Genomic DNA, 17,121 nt, shown 5'->3' with positions numbered 1-17,121 from the left:
CACCTCAGGAAACGACCTCCAAAAAGCAGAAGAGATGAATGGAAAATAAACATTGCACTCTCAGATTAATGTTTATGGACCTAAACATGGAAAAATGACAGATCTCCCGTCGTCTATTTACTTATTTCTCCCAGTTCTTGACATCCAGAGCACAAAAACTTTGATGTCTCAACAAAATCTACTCAGAAATGTCTCATTAGTTTAAATAATTTCTAACTGTATATAGAGAACAGAAAAAAATGCATCAGGATTGTTTGATTACTTTGTCAAGTCTGCAGTTTGCTGCACAATCCTAACCTGCAACCTGCATCTACACTGAAAAAACACCAAATCTTAACACGTATTTTTGCTCAGCTTCTTGTGCAAATATCTTAGTACAATTAATATAATACAGACCTTCTTAGGAGCAGGTTTTCAGCAGGATTTAGGAACTTGATTTAAGTCAATAAAAAAATACTAATTCCACTGGAAGATTTCTTCACTAATGTGAAAAATATCTTGTTATAAGCAAACAAATCTGCCAATGAAACTGGTAATATTTTATCTGTATTCAAAAATTATTGACCTAAAGCAAGCTGAAAAGTTGCTTCTAAGTTAATTTCATTTCAGGAGTACTAAGATATTTGCTTTAGAAATTGGACCAAAAATACTTGGGAAGATTTTGTGTTTCTGCAGTGTGTAGGTTAATGAGATTCAGAAATATGATTAAAATTATTTCCCAGAACCGTAATCAATGCAATTATTCTTAAATTTGAACAAAATAAGTAAAGAAAAACATCCTGCATATCAAATCCAAAGCATCAAACAGGGTGTGGGAGAGACAGAGAGAAACAGAGAGAGAGAGCGAGAGGTGGGGAAAATAGAGAAAGAAAAAGTGGAAAAACAGAGGAGGGGGGAGGTAGAGAAGGGTTGGTTTGGGGCCAGCTAACACAGGGTGTGTGTACGCGCATGCGTGTGTGTGTGTGTGACTTCGGAGGGCACAGTGGGGAGTTTTGAAGGGGCATGGAGGAAGGGATCAGAGCTTTGGGGCCAGCTCCACAGGGAGCAGGGATGATGGGGAGAGAATGGAGGGAGGCGGTGGGGGAAGGGTGGAAGAGGGTGAGAGGAAAGGATGTGGTCAGTTTGGAGTTTGAGAACTCAGTGGGGGGGCGGGACGAAGACACTGGGGGCTCTAAGCTCGAGGGCTGAGAGGGGAGAGGTGTGCAAAAATGGAGGGAGGGTTGAGGGATGAGTTCCAGTCGGGAAGGTAGCAACGAGATGAAGAAGACAGAGGAAGAGGAGGAAAAAAAACGAGACGTCCCAGATGGCAGCAGGAGGGTTGTTGGCAGGGGTGCAGGAATCCAAGGCAATGGCCTGTTCCTCATTATCCAAACACCCCCCACATGTACACACATATGAAGGGGGCCCCACACGGCCCCATGACGGCTCTATCCTGACCCACCGACTCTCTGAGAACACTGCAAACACGCAGAAGAGCCCGGATCCACCAGGACGCGTCGCTACGTAGGAAACCCCTGAGCCTCTGCCGGGTCTTAGAGTCTGCAGGAGGAGAGCAACGAATATACACTTCTATTCATATGCTGCGTTCAAGGAACCTGGGATTTATGGAGGAAGAATCTGCTAAAGCGGAAGCTAGCTTCTGTTTGAGACAATGCAACAAAATATATAAAGAACCATTGACTTTTAGGCTGCATTCACACCAGCCTGGTTTAATCTGATTTAATTAAACTCCAGTTTGTTTGACTCGAAAGTCCGGTTCGGTTTGGGAGGTGTGAACGTGTAAAACTCTGGTGCGAACCACAAAAACTAGCTGTGGTCCGCCTACAAACCTCGGTCTCAGCTCGGTTCAAGTGAACTCTTGTGCGGTTTGAATGCATATGTGAACGACAAGCGTTTCAAAGCCCACTCCAAAGCAGGAAGTGGACTACAGCGCAGGGCATTCTGGGTAAATACAGCCAAAACAAACGTGCTAGCCTAGCGCTAGCAAGGGAAATGGCTTGAGGTCTTCTACCAAAAACAAAACAGAAATCCTACAACCACTAAAATCTGACACAAAAACCTCTGAAGAAAACACTGAGTGCAACTTCCTTCTTCACCAAATGTAAACAAAAATAGAGTCATTTCCTTCAATGGTGTAGCGCCTCCACAGGCGAGGAGGGGAATAGATTTTCAAAGATTTTGGTTCGTTTGACTAACTGCAGCGAGAAAGAAAAACCACAGCAGCTGAAAACGTAACAAATATTGCAATTTTGATCCTCAATCAAACCGAGTCTACTACTATCGTCAATCATTTTTACATTCCTTTAGCATGTTTGCTGCCTCCTACCTTCTGATTTTAGTCATCCATGAGTTATTAGGGGGATTTTCAGAGGGTCGTCGTCCAGAGCAGGGCAGCTGGGTGGTTCCTTTGGTTTTTTAATGTCATTAACTTTTCTATTTCACGCTCGCTACGCTAGCTTAAAAAGCAAAGTATTGTGCACAAAATTTGGCAGCCAATCAGAAAAATTAGCATAGCAAAAAACATATCAGTAAGTTATTTTAGCATCTTTTATAATAATGTAAAAAGATGATAAAATATATGTAGCTAAAATGTTATGTTTAAATGTTTTTTTTATTTGCTTTTTTTTATCACCTTTGCTCCAACTTTCAGGCTGCCGCTTTGAAAAACATTACACTGAAGTGTTTTTCTTCCACATACGAGTTCTGAGAGCTGAATTAATCAACTGTTTGTTTCCATGTTTATGTGTTAAATCATCGCTGCTGACCCTGGGTTCAAGAGGAGCAAAATAAATTCTCAGCTTGTTTCACAAGACGTCAGGAAGAGTTCACTCCAGCACTGAACTCCTGCTGCATGCAACAGTACCAGGCTTTTGTCCATCAGGTGGCGATAATGTCACAGAAGCTGATTTTTAAAACTGTTGCTCCAAAATAAAATTAAAAGAACCAACTTCGCATCAGAATTTTTTTGAAAACTCTACTTGGTATTTTTCTCAGCCTGATGAAGGCAGTTATGGTTAGGAGTTAGAGATGCTTAATTTTTATTTTATTATTTTTTTTAACATTTATACATGGGTTTAAATATCTATATTTACAATTTTTATAGCTTTTAATGGATTTTTAAAATATTTTAAATGTTCTTATATTTGATCCTTTTTTAGACTTATTTGTTTATATTTTCCTCAATTTTTAATATTTATTTTGCTTTTTATTTTTTCTCTCTATAAATCAATATTTCCTTTCCTTTTTTTCAAACAGATTAAATTTTTATTTACATGTGTTTCAGATGTGTGTAGACACAAATGTTCCAACATTCTGAAAACTTTATTTTTTATCATTTGTTTCCATTTCTACATTTTTATTTATCTGAAGCAACCTAAAATGCACTTAGAGATGTTCATTTTGCTATAGAATTGCACTTTTTTAAAATCTTCAATGTTGACATCATGTCACTTTTATTAATTTGAAGAAACCGAAAAATACTGATGGTCTGTGGACTTAAAAGGTGTTTAAATTAAGCAACAAGTCACAATAAAAATCCAGATTTAAAACAGCAAGCATAAGATCCTCCTAGTTGTGAAATAAAAACTGCAAAAAAAAAAAAAAAAATCCCAGTTTATTTATTCAGTAAAATGCAAATGTAGATCTCTATAACTTGCTGTGTTAATATTGGATCAATATGCGTAAACACAGAGAGAGAAAGCCTTCGGCTGATCAAATTCTAATGAACCGCACACACTGCACTGGACGATGGATTTAAACTTCACTCACAAATATTTACTCGCTGCCAGATCTACTCTCAGTCACACAAGGACACAGAGGATGAAGGAAGCTGCATTTTTAATCGAGTGTTTCTTTTCCTCGGAGCAAAGTAGGGATGAATACAAGAGGGTTAGCCGGTGCCAACACACTCACACTCACTTCCCTGTGTCCTTTGGCAAATTCTTCTTTTTCACTCTTGCATTAAGTAAGTAGAAAAGGGAAGAGAGTCAAAGTAGGAGGGGAAGGAGGAAGAGGAGGAGGGAGGAAGAGGAGAAAGAGAGAAAACGTCCCTGCAGAGCCTTTCTGCCTTCCTGGAGCGAGCGCGGGGCCCTGCAGCGCCGCCTGTGTAATTTCCAGTGGCAGTGAATACAGGTATTAATAAAAGCCCCATGGGTAGGAGCACACAATATAACCCTACATTTTCAGGCATTATGAAAGGACGCCCCCAGGGGTCCTTGGTCTCAAATTTCTGAGATGCAGGCATGGTTAAAAAAAAAAACAGAGTGAGAGGGAGAGAGAGGGGGCCTCGGGGGAGAACCCCGCAATAGAAATCTGCTGAATTCAAAGCATTTCCAGAGTCCTGGTGGGAGCCATTACTCCCACCGGAGGGGGAAACTTTTTTTTCCTTGCCACCTCTCCCTCTTCTTCTCCTTCCTTTTTTTTTTTTTAACCAAACATGTGTTGCTGACATGTTGACAGATTGCTCAGTGAGGTGTTTAGGTGCATGCACAAGGCACGTCTGCTGAGACACCGACTCCCCTCCCTTCCTCCGTTCGTTTTCTCGCCGGTTCCCAAGTTCCATCCATCCCTCCCTCCGACTGCAAACCTCTCAGCGCGCCCAAAACTGCTCCCATCCATATTTCATAAAGGAGAAAGTAGGCTGAAAAAGAGAGAGACAGAGAGAGGATGGAAAGAGTTTAGAGGAGGGGGTGGAGGGGAGAGGAAAGGGAAGATAAAGAGAGACAAAGCGGGATCAAGGGAGGGGAACAGGAGGAGGAGAGGACAGATAAAGAGAAATAGAGCGATGTAGAGACTGGGAGAACTCTGCAGTGAAAAATGAACCCCGTGATGAAAAATGACTTCTCCGTAGCACCGCCACCCCCAAGCCCCCTCCTCCTCCTCTTCTTCTTCTCCTCTGGTGCTTCTCCGGCTTTCTCCCTGGAAAACCTGAGCGGCAGCCAGCTGTGTCCGTGTGTGTGTCCGCATGTGTGTGTGTGCTGCACACTTGTGTATTTGCCAGGAGCTCAGTGAAGGAATCTGCGGGACCCGAGCGAAGATGCCCCCCATCCCTCCACCTTCTTCAAATCAAACACATATGGTGTCAATCAGTTGTGTAGCAAAAATTTTCGTTTGTGCCGCTCTAATTTTTAAGATAAAAAAAAAAGGTTCTACACGCCAGAGATCAAACTGCTCTCCCCGCGCCCATTAACAAAATCAAACATAATTGATATAAAGTAATTTGTTGTCTGTTTGTGCAGCAAAAAATTTAATTTGTGCTGCTAGTATTTGAAAGATATTGATAAAAGTTTCCAGAGGTCATCAAAGGTCAACCGCCAGCCCCCACCTCATTTACAAAATCAAACAAAATATAGTTTCAAGCACAAATTGTGCTTTGTTTGTGCTGCAATTTTTTTTATTTATGCCGCTATAATTTAAGATCTTAAAAGATTGTTTCCAGAGTCCAGCAGAGATCCAACTGTCATCCCCCTGCACATAAGTTAAATCGAACAAAATTGATCCATTTTTTGCAGCAAAAATTTTCAATAGTGCTGCTAACATTTGAAAGATATTGATAAACGTTTCCAGAGGTCATCAAAGGTCAACCAGTGACTTAGTTGATGCCACCAACTTTACTTAGCAAGCAGGAGAGGTTGAGTGGCAAAAGCCTACATCCCCCAGAATGCTTTGTTTGATTTTGTTAATGCGGGACCTTTGATGATTTCTCAAAACATTTATCAATATCTTTCAAGTGCTAGTGGCACAAACTAAATTTTTTGCTGCACAAATCAGCACAAATGTAGCACAATGGATTGACACCATATATTGTGTGATTTTGTAAATGTGGTAGGGAAGGCCAGTTGACCTCTGATGACCTTTTATCAGCAGCACAAATGAAACTTTTAGCTGCACAAAGCAGCACAAGCATACAAAATATTAATTTATATAAATGTTTGATTTTGTTAATGTGGGTTTGGGGATTGATCTCTGGAAACTATTTTTCTTAAATCTTAAAAATGCTTTTAAGATTAAACCTTAAAAATTACAGCAGCACAAATTTGTGCTGCACGAATGTAGGACAATTGACTGACACCATATTTTGTTTTATTTTGTAAATAAATTTACAAAATTTATTAGTATCCTTAAGATGCTATCGGCACAAATGAAACTTTTTGCAGCACAAATGTTTGATGCCACTGAAACAACGGTTAGAGATGGAGATCAGAGTCATTCTGGTTCGAATTACATCCCTCCTTCCTCTCTAGAAAGTGATCTGTGGTTCTAATAAGAGTCTCGGCCTCGCAGGACTCAGCTGCTTTCCTGATGACAGACACAGCAAGGTGTGTGTGTGTGTTTTCTGCGGGTTGCAACAGACGGTGAGAGCTCTGCAGGGGGGAGGACATCCCAAAGGAGGGAGAACCACCTAAAGGCCCCTCTCTCCTCCTGCTCTCCTTTGTCTCCTATGAGGGAGGAAGAGAGCAGAAGGAGTGTGTTCGGTATTCCTGTGTCCCCTTCCCAGCAGCTAGCTGGGTTAATGACGAGCTATTTGTCACTGACAGCGACGCTTTCTGCCCACCACCATGATGGACAGCTCCCTCGTTTACTTATGCTGCGTTCCAGTTACCTGGGAAGTGGGAACTCTGAGCTGGGTTTGATGGCTACTTAAAGCTGCAGTATGTAACATTTACAAAAACTATGATTTTTACATATTCGTTAAAGCTGTCACTTCTTCTTGGCAGTATAGAATGAGACACATAATCTGCGAAAAGATCAAGCTCCTCCAGTTCCTCCCTGTGCTACTCTTGTTGAAATGCATCCCTCCCAATCTAAAACAACCAGTCACCGCCAGGGGGGAAGTCTTAGCGCTGCCAATCAACCTCGTGTAAGTACTAATGGCGGAGAAACAACTTTCTGTTCCTAATAAACTGTTTATAGGCCGTCATCGGTGGCTTTGCTAACACGCATTCATGACTGGATCAACTGTCAGCGTAGCAGAGCGCATGCAGGAAGGTGTGAGCGCATGTACATGAGCATGATTGACAATGATAGACCCTCCTCCTGGCTCTGATTGGTTGTTTTTCTCATGTTATTTGACATAGTAACAGTTTTAAAAAATACGTAAACATATTTTTTTAAATAGAAATTACATACAGTAACTTTAAGAAGTTGAAACTCTAAAATGGCGACACCTATAAACATTGTTTGCAGTACCTCTTACAAACATTATCGTTACCTTCCAAAAACAACCAGTCCAACAACTTTGGAGTTGAAGAGGCCCCTCCTCTACAGTCGATGTGAGGAGCAGCCATATTGTCAAGCTTACAAATTGTAACTGGGGGAAATCTGACATTGGCGGGTGCTCCAGTTGATTTTCCTTAGTGGAAGTTGAGATTTCCCAGTTCAGACTTGAACGCAGCATAAAACACACACTCGACATACACATTGCTTGCAGTATCACTTACAAACAACATTTTAAGCTTTACATTCCATAAACAAACTTGGAATTTGTTCAGCTTGGAGTTGCATTTGCTACATGAAACATTGATTTAAGACGCACTTTTACAAAATGAACATATTTTCATCACAGCTTACTACTGCTGATGTGAGGAGCGGCCAAAGTCGACCTTAGGAGTCGCGATTGGGGGTAGTCTGTGCTGCCCTCGGTTTCCCAGTGGGAAATCCGATTTCAGAGGGCGTTCCAGTTGATGTTTTCCGACTGGGAAGTCGGAATCCCCCATTTCTGAGTACAACTGGAACGCAGCATTACTCACCCCATCTTTAACAACTTTCTCGCACTTCTTCTTCTGTGGAAGGCTTGATGGCAAAACGGCCAAACACAAAGCTTTTAAATCGGTTTCAATCTCCAAACACTTCACATTGACCCAACCTTGGAGCGTTGCGGCAGTTCGGGGAAGCGTTTCGGTGTTCCCTGATGGGATACGTGTGTGTTTTCGTGTGTGCTTGGCCAGAGAATGTTCTCCATTTGATCTGCAGGAGGTTTTTCTCCGCTCCTCCTCTCCTAAGGGAGCCTTTGCTCCACATTCTGACTCCTACTGAGACCCATCAACACTCCCTCGACTCACGCTCTCGGCCTGCCTCGCTCACATATCCAGGGCTCACACACACACACACACACACACACACACCCCGCCAGGACTAAAAGGGGGGCAGACACGCAACACAAATTACGGTCTAACCAGAACCGAGAGCTGGAGCGAGCAAACGTCATGTGACGAAATCTGCAACATTTTTAGTGGATGCAAACTGGAGAACCACACAGTTTGATACAACCATCACACTTGAGGGTGATTTTTGTTTGTTTGTTTGTTTATAAGCAACGTGGCAAAGCACCCAGGGTGCAACATTTTTAGGGGGCTGCAACATTTCATCTCGGATAAAAGCTGCTGACTGAAACTTTCTTCACAGTGAAATTATTTCACTGAGGTGAATAATCTGATCAGGACGCCACCTTTTAAGGTTTTATGGGTGAATTTCACTGAAACGAGACGCTGGAGGGACGATGCATCGCTTTTGACCTGGGAACTCCCTGGGGTCACCTGGGAATGAGATGGAGACAGTCGCAAGGAGGATGAAGGCCTTAGTTTCTCTCCTGGACTTGTTTTCTCAATGAACCACAAAAACAAAAAATCTTACCAAGTATTTTTGATCAACTTTCTAGTGCAAATATATTACTGCACTTGAAATAAGACAAAATGAACTTTTTAGGAAGATATACAAGCTTGTTTTAGGTCAATAATTTCTTAATGTTTATTAAAAGGTTCTAGTACCTTTGGCCGATAATTTACTTATAACATGGGGAAAATGTTTTGTTATAAGTGAAATCATCTACCAGTGTAAGTAGCACTTTTTAATCAGAATTAAGGAACTATTGATCTAAAACAATGATATCTTGCTAAAGGGTTACTTGTAAGTTAGTTTTGTCTTATTTTAAGTGTAATAAGATATTTGCACTAGAAACTAGACCAAAAATACTTGGTTTGATTTTGTGTTTTTGCCATGCAGATAGGTGGAGGACAATGAATGGATGAATGCTGAAAATTTCATTCCAAAAACCTTACACTGAAGCACTGAGAAGGATTATTTAGTCACCTTGTGATTCATTTTTAAACATTTTAGATCTAATTCAAAGTTCCAAAAACTTAATTGAAAACACAATTATAGGACCTCAGGGGCCTGCAGTTACTGTTATGTGTTTAGTATCAACGGTACTGTGAGGATATCCAACATAAAAAAATTGTTTCAGGTCTGATTAAAACAGTACGACAGTTGTTTACGTCTAATTAGATCTAACCGAATGTAATGAACCGCAACACAGGGAGCGAATGCGAGGTCACACACAACCTGAATAACTGATCCATAATTCAACCCCAGCCGTCGCACGGCGGCTTAAAGCTGCAGCGCTGCAGAATAACAACAACGCTGCAGAGACAGAAACATGTAATCCTTATATCCCTCACACACACACACGCCCACACACACACAGCCAGCTGAGCTATCACACTCGTGCACATTAAGGCAGCGCTCCATTAAGCAGACGCGCGGTGTCTGTGGGTATGTGCGTGTTTGAGTGCCCGCACTCGTCATTGATCTGCAGCCGCAGCTTGTGTGTCTGCGTGTGTTTGTCCAATTTCCACTCAAATTAATGGAGCCTCTTTACAGGCCTTCTGCTGGAGTGGGTTCTGAATTACTTGGTGCTTCACTCCCGCACCTGGGACCCATTCAGTGTTACAGCATGCAGCGGCTAGCTGCTAACCTGGGACTCATTTTACTACCACAGTGTAGTTAGCATAACAGATACCAGCTGAACGCCGCTGCTAACGAACAGCGCTCTCAAACCACCACCTGGGACAAGCATTAGTTCATGTTTCAACTAAAATTTTATTTAAAAAAAAACTCAGAACAGCTATTTAAAAATGCAAAGATTTGTTCAGCCTTTGCATAAAAATATGTCTTCTATTTTCCTCATTTTCCATTTAAAGCACAGCAAAGCAATAGAGTAGTGAAAATGTGATGATTCCTGTCAAGTAGGAAAATCTTGTGCATCTTCTTAATTCAAGACTCAAGACACAAATGCAAGTTTCAAGCAATATCAGGAAATGTCATAATCATGAAGTGCTTTAAAGTTCCTTTTCTGAACCTTCAAATTCACAAATATGACCAGAAGTTTACTTAAAGAGTGTCAGCAAAACCATAAACAATCAGGAAGCATCACAGGTCAAACGTCAGTATTATCGCCACAGATGTTCTGTTTCATTACTTTTCAATGTGAAGAATGCCTTTAATGAAATGAAAATTTTAAAAAAGTCTGTTTCAGTTTCTAGAATAAATAAAGCTGTGAAGAACAGGTGACTGATTCCCAGTTAATACCGCAGAGTTTAGGAGTAAAGCTTTAATGCTAAAGAAAAGCTCTGAAGATGAAACATCTGCTCAAGAAATAAAGAAAACAATCTTCGTTAAAGCTTTGCTCTGAGCTGGAACCCTGCAAGATATCCAACCTTGGTTATTAAAAAAAAGCAAAGTTGTAATAATATGAATTATCTTCTTTAAAGTCAATTTTTAACCAGTTAAACAAACACTAGGTACTTCTGGCCTAAAACGTGCAATGAAATGAACTACTTAGCACTGTTTTCACATCTTTATAAAATAGTTTCAAGTGCTAGGAACCTCTAACTAAAATGTTAGCAGCACTAACCCTAAAGCAATAATGATAAACATGAACACTTAAGTGCTACACTCACATTATATTTAGCAGAAGATAATGCTACTGTGCCAAATTCAGCCATTTTGATACCCAACATGTGCCAGTCGCCCTCAGCAGGATCAAATATGTCATTAAACACTCACCTGTACCCGTTTTTGCTTCAGGACGTGATTCTGTAGAACAAAGTTTTCAGTTTCATAGTTGTTGAGTTTTGATAACTCTGTTGCTGATTTTTCCTAATTCACCAGAGTAGGGCTTCGGTGAGAAAGCAAAAAACACTTTGCTCAATTTCAAACAACTAAAATCTGACTTTACTCCAGAATCTCTGCGTTTTAATTAAACGTTTACATGTCATTTCCTTTAGTGGTTTGTTCCACAGGTAATGAGGAAAACAGGTTTTTCAAAGGGTTTGGATCGTTTGACACAGTTTAGAGTTAAAGAGAACCGCAGCAGCTGAAAATGCAACAAATGTCGCAATTGTGGTCCCCAGTCAAACCCATTAAAACACCATTAAAGCTGCAGTATGTAACTTTTATTTAAAAAATGTTAAAATATTTGTAGAACCTCTCACTATGTTGTGACAGTATGAGACAGATAATGTGTGAAAATAAAAATCGAGCTCCTTCTCCCAGTGCTGACCAGAATCAACCAGAGTAAGTTGTTTCTCTGCCATTAGCACATTTAGCAGCATGTAGACAACATTGATTGACAGCGTTAAGACCTGCCTTTTGGCTCTGATTGGTTGTATTTTTGTCTTCAGTAGGTAACAGTAGCACATCGAGATCTGTCTCATAAACTGTCACAACATGGAGACATTTCTAACAAATATGTAAACAATATTTGTTGTACTTTAAAAAAGCTAACTATAAAGTAACATGGCGGAGATTAATTTTCCTCAGAGATGGCCCCATCCATCAGAACCCATCAACATGGCTGATGTGTGAGTGTTTCTGTTCAGGGACAAACATCAAACTGCAGAGATCACGAACGCATTAACTCTCTCTCTCTGGCGTGTGTTTATCCCCGGCAGACTGCGAGTTTCCTGTCATTTTCCGAACATTTCTGAGCATCTTTGCCCCATGCCCCGACTCCCAAGAGCCCCCAGAGACTTAAAGAGGATTCTTCATTGTGTCCAATCTCATTTAGGCACCAGAACCGGGTCATCCCACCACAACCAGCAGCAGCAGCAGTTCACATGTTAAAGACCAAGCGGCATAAATATGAAAACAAGTACAGAAAAAGCCTGCATCCAAGTGCGGCAAATCCTGCAGAGCCATGGGATTACGCTGCAATCTCAGCCGCTCCTTCTCCAGGGAAAAACATGGTTTATCATTTCATTTCTTCTCTGCTCCCTCACTCCCTCCCTCGGATTTCTCGCTCAGCAACATGTAGCCCTCCACAGACTCCTGTGCTGAAATCACAGGCCACATCCTGCGCTCTGACAGAAGCCCAGTGTGATGCTCTCTGAGTGGGACTCTGAGTGCGACACGGCGGAGACGACCGGAGCTGTGTGTTTACGCACAGGCCGGGAGCAAACATACGGAATATCACAGACACAGCAACAGCAACACAGCTTATATAAAATCAAATCACCTAGTTAATCACAGATTATGGAAATTGCTGTATATGGGCATTGATCGGTACAGATTGGTGCAAACTGCAGCTGGTTCTTGGAAAATTTAACTCTGTTTTAGTGAACATCAGAGAATGAGCCTCATATAATCTGTTGAATTCATCTAAAAATTATAAAGCTGTGAAGAACACAGCTTTATAATGGACTGACACAGGAAGTTTGTCCTGACCTTATCGTCTTGTCCTTCTGTTTCCGTCTCCGTTTAAATATTAGAATATTTTAACAACATGCTGGTAGTTTTAGCATTTTCTCTCCTTTGGTAGTTTATTATTCAATGCCTGATTATAGCAGTTAGTCAGTCTTTTGTGTGTATTTATATTTTATATTTTAATAGTTGCTTGCATATATCAGATGTTATATCTTGCATTTTCTGTCCTCTGTCCAGGGTCTGCTGATGAAAAACTGTATTTTAAAAGCTTCTGGTGCATTTGAAGCAATGCTATTACAGGGTTTCTGCAGATTTCATCAACTCAGATTTAAGACTTTTTAAGATTTAGAGGTGGAAATGAGATTCAGATCAAAAAATAAAAAAGATTTTCAAGCATGGAATTATAATAACAGTTTCTAACATTTTACATGGTTGAGTTTTTAAAAATGTGATACTGCAAGGAAGGAAAGGAGGAAAAATATGGGGGATGAAGGAAAGGAAAGAAGGATGTGAGGGAGGAAGGAAATGACAATATAAAAGAAAAATAAGGAAAGGAACAAAGGGCAGGAGGGAGAAAAGGAAAGAAGAAATGAAAAATGAAATTAAGGAAAACAGGAATGAACGAAGTATGAAAGGAGCAAAGGAAGACACAAGGAAGGAACAAAAGAGGGAAAAGGGAAGGATAGAAAGGGATAAAGAACGACCAAAAATGACACAAGTAAGGAAAGATGAAGGAAAGAAAAGTCATTAAGGAAATGAAGAAAGGACAAGACTGAAGAAAGAAAGCAGATGATAAAATGAAGAAAACTGTTGAAACAAGAATGGGATGAAAGAGAGAAAACACAAGGAAGGCAATAGGGAAGGAAGGAAGGATACAAAGAAGTAATGGAAGGAAGAGAGGACATTAGAAATGAAGAGAAACTAAACTGAAACAAGTAAAGAAGGAAGAAACAAGGGAGGATGGAAAGGAAAAGAACAGAATGGAGGTAGGACACAAAAACGGAAGGAAAGAAGGAACAATGCAAGGAAGGAAAGGAAAGATTAAACTTTTCGACAACAGGAACAAGAACCAAAGTCTGGAAAGGGATTTTTTCTTTTTCTGGAAAACGTTAAAATCAGAGCTCTGCTGTCAGATGAACCTGATTAAAAGTTACAACATCATCTTTAAGTTTAAACTGCACACCTCCTCATCACACACACACACACACAGGGAGACAGAGTGTGTGTGGGCTTTTGGTTTAATCTGGGGGAACCAGCCGGGCCTGTCGCGTTCCTTTCAGCCGCTCCATTAATTACAGCGGTACCAACAGCAGCCTTTGTGCCGGTCCCAGCGGAGCGTGTGGATATTACTGATTATAGCTAACGGTATGCAGAAAGGAAACTCCAACACCGAGCCACCCGAGTGTTTGAAGAACCTGCAGCACGTTTAATCACCGCGTCATACTGGGAGCGCTGCGTTAAAACCAGAACCGGAACCGGGCGCTGTCTCACCGGCAGGGCAGTGGTTGGTTCTGTGTTCGCTGAGCTCGGCCAGGCAGTCGAAGTCCTGCTGACAGTTATCGCAGGTGAAGATGGACTCATCGTCCAGGTCGTCGTCGTGCTCCTCCTGCTCGCCCTCCTCGGCCACGCCCCGTTGGCTGTCCTTAAGCCCCGCCTCTCTGCTGGGCGCCGGAACGTCTGAGGATGAAACGAGAAAAAGGTTTTTAATCAGAGCATATGAAATAATTATTAAAATATGATGAATCACTTGGGATAAGAATTTTTTTATAAAGTAATAATAATATGAGAAAGCTTTATGAGAATAATTCTCATGCTAGTGTATATATGTCTTACCATTACAAGAATAAAGTCAAACTAATATGAGAATAAAGTCAATATTTTGAAAATAAAGTCTTATTACTACGAGAGTAAAGTCAAAATCATATTAAAATAAAGTTATACAAGAATGAAGTCATAGTAATAGAATAGTCAATATTTTGAGAATTCACAATATTATGAAAATAAAGTTGTAATAATACAAGAATAAAGTCATAAAATTACAAAAAAGTAAAAATAATATGAGATTAAAGTCAATATTTTGAGCATAAAGTCTATTATGAAAATATATGCAATGTTATCAAAATAAAGTCAAAATAAATATAATAAAGCTGAAATAATGAAAATAAGTCAATATTTTGACAATAAAGTCAAAATAATATGAGAATAAAGTTGCAATATGATCTTTTATATTTCCTTAGTAAGGCTCTAATACTCCGTCTGTCATACTAAACAGACACATCTCATGTTTTTGTTTTATTTTTACTGATTCTGTTTCTCCCAGCTGAACAAAGTGGATGTTTCTGAGTATTTAACCAGAGCAGAGACATGATCAACCCTGTCCCGATCTTCACTCCACTCTGACAGGGTGTGTGTGGGTGTGTGGGTGTGTGGGTGTGTGTGTGTGTGTGTGTGTGTGCGCGCGCTCTGGTAGCAGTCAGAGTGTGAGAGGACACCAGCGGAGGGCTGCGACGGCCCAATCCTCACCGCTCCATTGTGTCTCCATTTTCACACCTTATTATCACATTATAAATGCTGAGGATCCAACAGGACTGACACTGAAGACTCTGAGGTCTGGAGAGGAGAGGGGAGGAAGTGAAGGAGAGAAGAGGAGAGGAGAGGGGAGGAAGTGAAGGAGAGAAGAGGAGTAGAGTGGAGGAAAAGAGAGGAGAGGAGAAGAGAGGAGAATAAAGGAAAGTAAAGAAAAAGAGATCTGAAACTCTTAATAAAGTCTGATTGTTAAGAGTAAAAACCAATTTTTACAAAACACGGTGGAACATTTAACTGTCGGAGCTAAACCAGCAGACAAACCAGTAAAAAGGGTGATTTAAATGGGTCACACTGGAACCTGAGAGAGAACAATGAGAGCGCGACATAAACGGGTTAGGAGAAACTTTAGAGAGCATTTAACTTTTAAGGCAGATGCTCTAAGTGTTCTGGAAAACACTGAGAAACATAAACAAGTACTTTAAAATCCGGTAGACTCGGTCTAATTGGGGAACAAAGTTGCAACATTTGGTACATTTTCAGCTGCTGCAGTACTTTCTTCTCATTGAACTGAGTCAAACGATCCAAACTAATTATAAACCTGTTCCCCTCCTCGCCTGTGGGGGCGTTGCACCAAGAAATATCGAAGGAAACATCATGATAACGTCTAAAAAAATCAGTGCAACTTCCTCCTTCACAAAATGTAAACAAAAATGGAGCAGAATCACATTTTATCTTTTGTTTTCGGCAACAAATCATACTCATTTCTACAGCCATTGCTAGATTGGCACTTTTGTTTTGGTTGCATTTACCCAGAATGCCCTATTCTGTAGTCCACTTCCTGCTTCTGGAGTGGTCTATGATCTGCTTGGCGTTCACATAAGCATTCAAACCGGACCATAGTTCACTTCATCCAAACAGAGACCGAGGTTTGTAGCCGGACCATAGTTAGCTTCTTAGTACAAATCAGAGTTTTGCACATTCACACCTCCACAAACGAACCAGAGTTCAATTAAAGCAGACTGAACATGGCTGCTGTGAAGGCACCCTAAATATCCTCCATCAATCAAGACGCCACGTGGTTCTGGTTCAGTTACAACAAAAAGAGAGAGGACCAAAATTATTATTTTTAATCTTTCTAAACATAAATAACCCAACTCCATCCCACTGCTTTCCATATTCATGAAGCATTTTGAAAAAAGCCTTGCTTTAAAGAGAGAAAGAGGGACAGAACCGGGTTCCCCTCCTTGATTTATTATGGGTAGAGGTACGCTGGGATGGAGGGATTGTGGGAGGTGGGGAACGAGGGACTGGGGCGATCAGCGGTGCTGCAGGAGAGGAGGACAGTGATGGAGGGAACGATGGGAGGGTGCTGGCCATCTGTCCAGTGGTGGGAGCGCCGTCTGGCCGGGGAGAAGCCCCTCGTGCACGCTCACGTGCACATGCTCACAAACACGTCTCGCTAAAAATGAAACACAATCATCAGTGTTTCTGCTGTGATTTCTTCATTTAGCTGCCAAAACATAAAAACGTTTGATTAAAAAATTTTAAAAATCGTTTCTTTCTACATTTTGCTGGGAATCATTACATGGAAACAATCAGAGCGTGCACACGCTACGTGCACGCTCTCCCTGGGGCGCCCTGATGCCAGAGGTGAGGGCAGCGCCAGCTCCAGCGCATGCCAACACAACCTGCTGTCATAGCAACAGAGGAAAGAGTCAGATGAAACCTCTCCATCTTGCTCTCTGGCGTAACCGCCTCTCCTTTCTTCATCTCATCCCTTCATTTGGACTCGGGAACGCGGATGAACCAGAGCTGGGTGTGAGAACGGATGGCAGCTGGGAGCGTTTCTCTCTGTCGGTTTGCCACCCACCCACCTCACTCCGCTCAGGGACGGGATCATTACGGCTCCTCTTACGGATCTCCCAGGGAAGCCGATTCTGGAGGCTTCAAAGGAATGCTGACCCTGCGCGGCTCCGGGAAGACGGTGTGATCGGGTTCTGGTCCCAGTTAGCCTAAAGAGGCAGTGAGTGTTCATCACTTGATGTGCCGTTGATGGAGCGGTGTCAGCATAAAAGCTGATCCAAGCTAATACTACGTTCACACAGGAGGTCTTAG

The 17,121-nt window shown here is 41.3% G+C and overlaps 1 protein-coding gene across 3 annotated transcripts in view; it reads right to left on the bottom strand.

Moving 5' to 3' along the window:
* The window catches only part of znf423 (zinc finger protein 423), a 186,980-nt gene that overhangs the window by 131,069 nt on the left and 38,790 nt on the right, over positions 1-17,121 (bottom strand). For all 3 annotated transcript variants that reach the window (XM_028042164.1, XM_028042179.1, XM_028042172.1), the window contains exon 3: positions 13,972-14,157. In XM_028042164.1, coding sequence (XP_027897965.1) covers positions 13,972-14,157 — 186 coding nt within the window. The remainder of the gene's footprint in view (positions 1-13,971; positions 14,158-17,121) is intronic.

The sequence above is a fragment of the Xiphophorus couchianus genome, chromosome 2 (genome assembly GCF_001444195.1).
Source record: "Xiphophorus couchianus chromosome 2, X_couchianus-1.0, whole genome shotgun sequence".
Classification (NCBI taxonomy): Eukaryota; Metazoa; Chordata; class Actinopteri; order Cyprinodontiformes; family Poeciliidae; genus Xiphophorus; species Xiphophorus couchianus.
The sequence above is the reverse complement of the archived record's forward strand: the minus strand, read 5'-3'. Positions and strand labels throughout refer to the sequence as shown.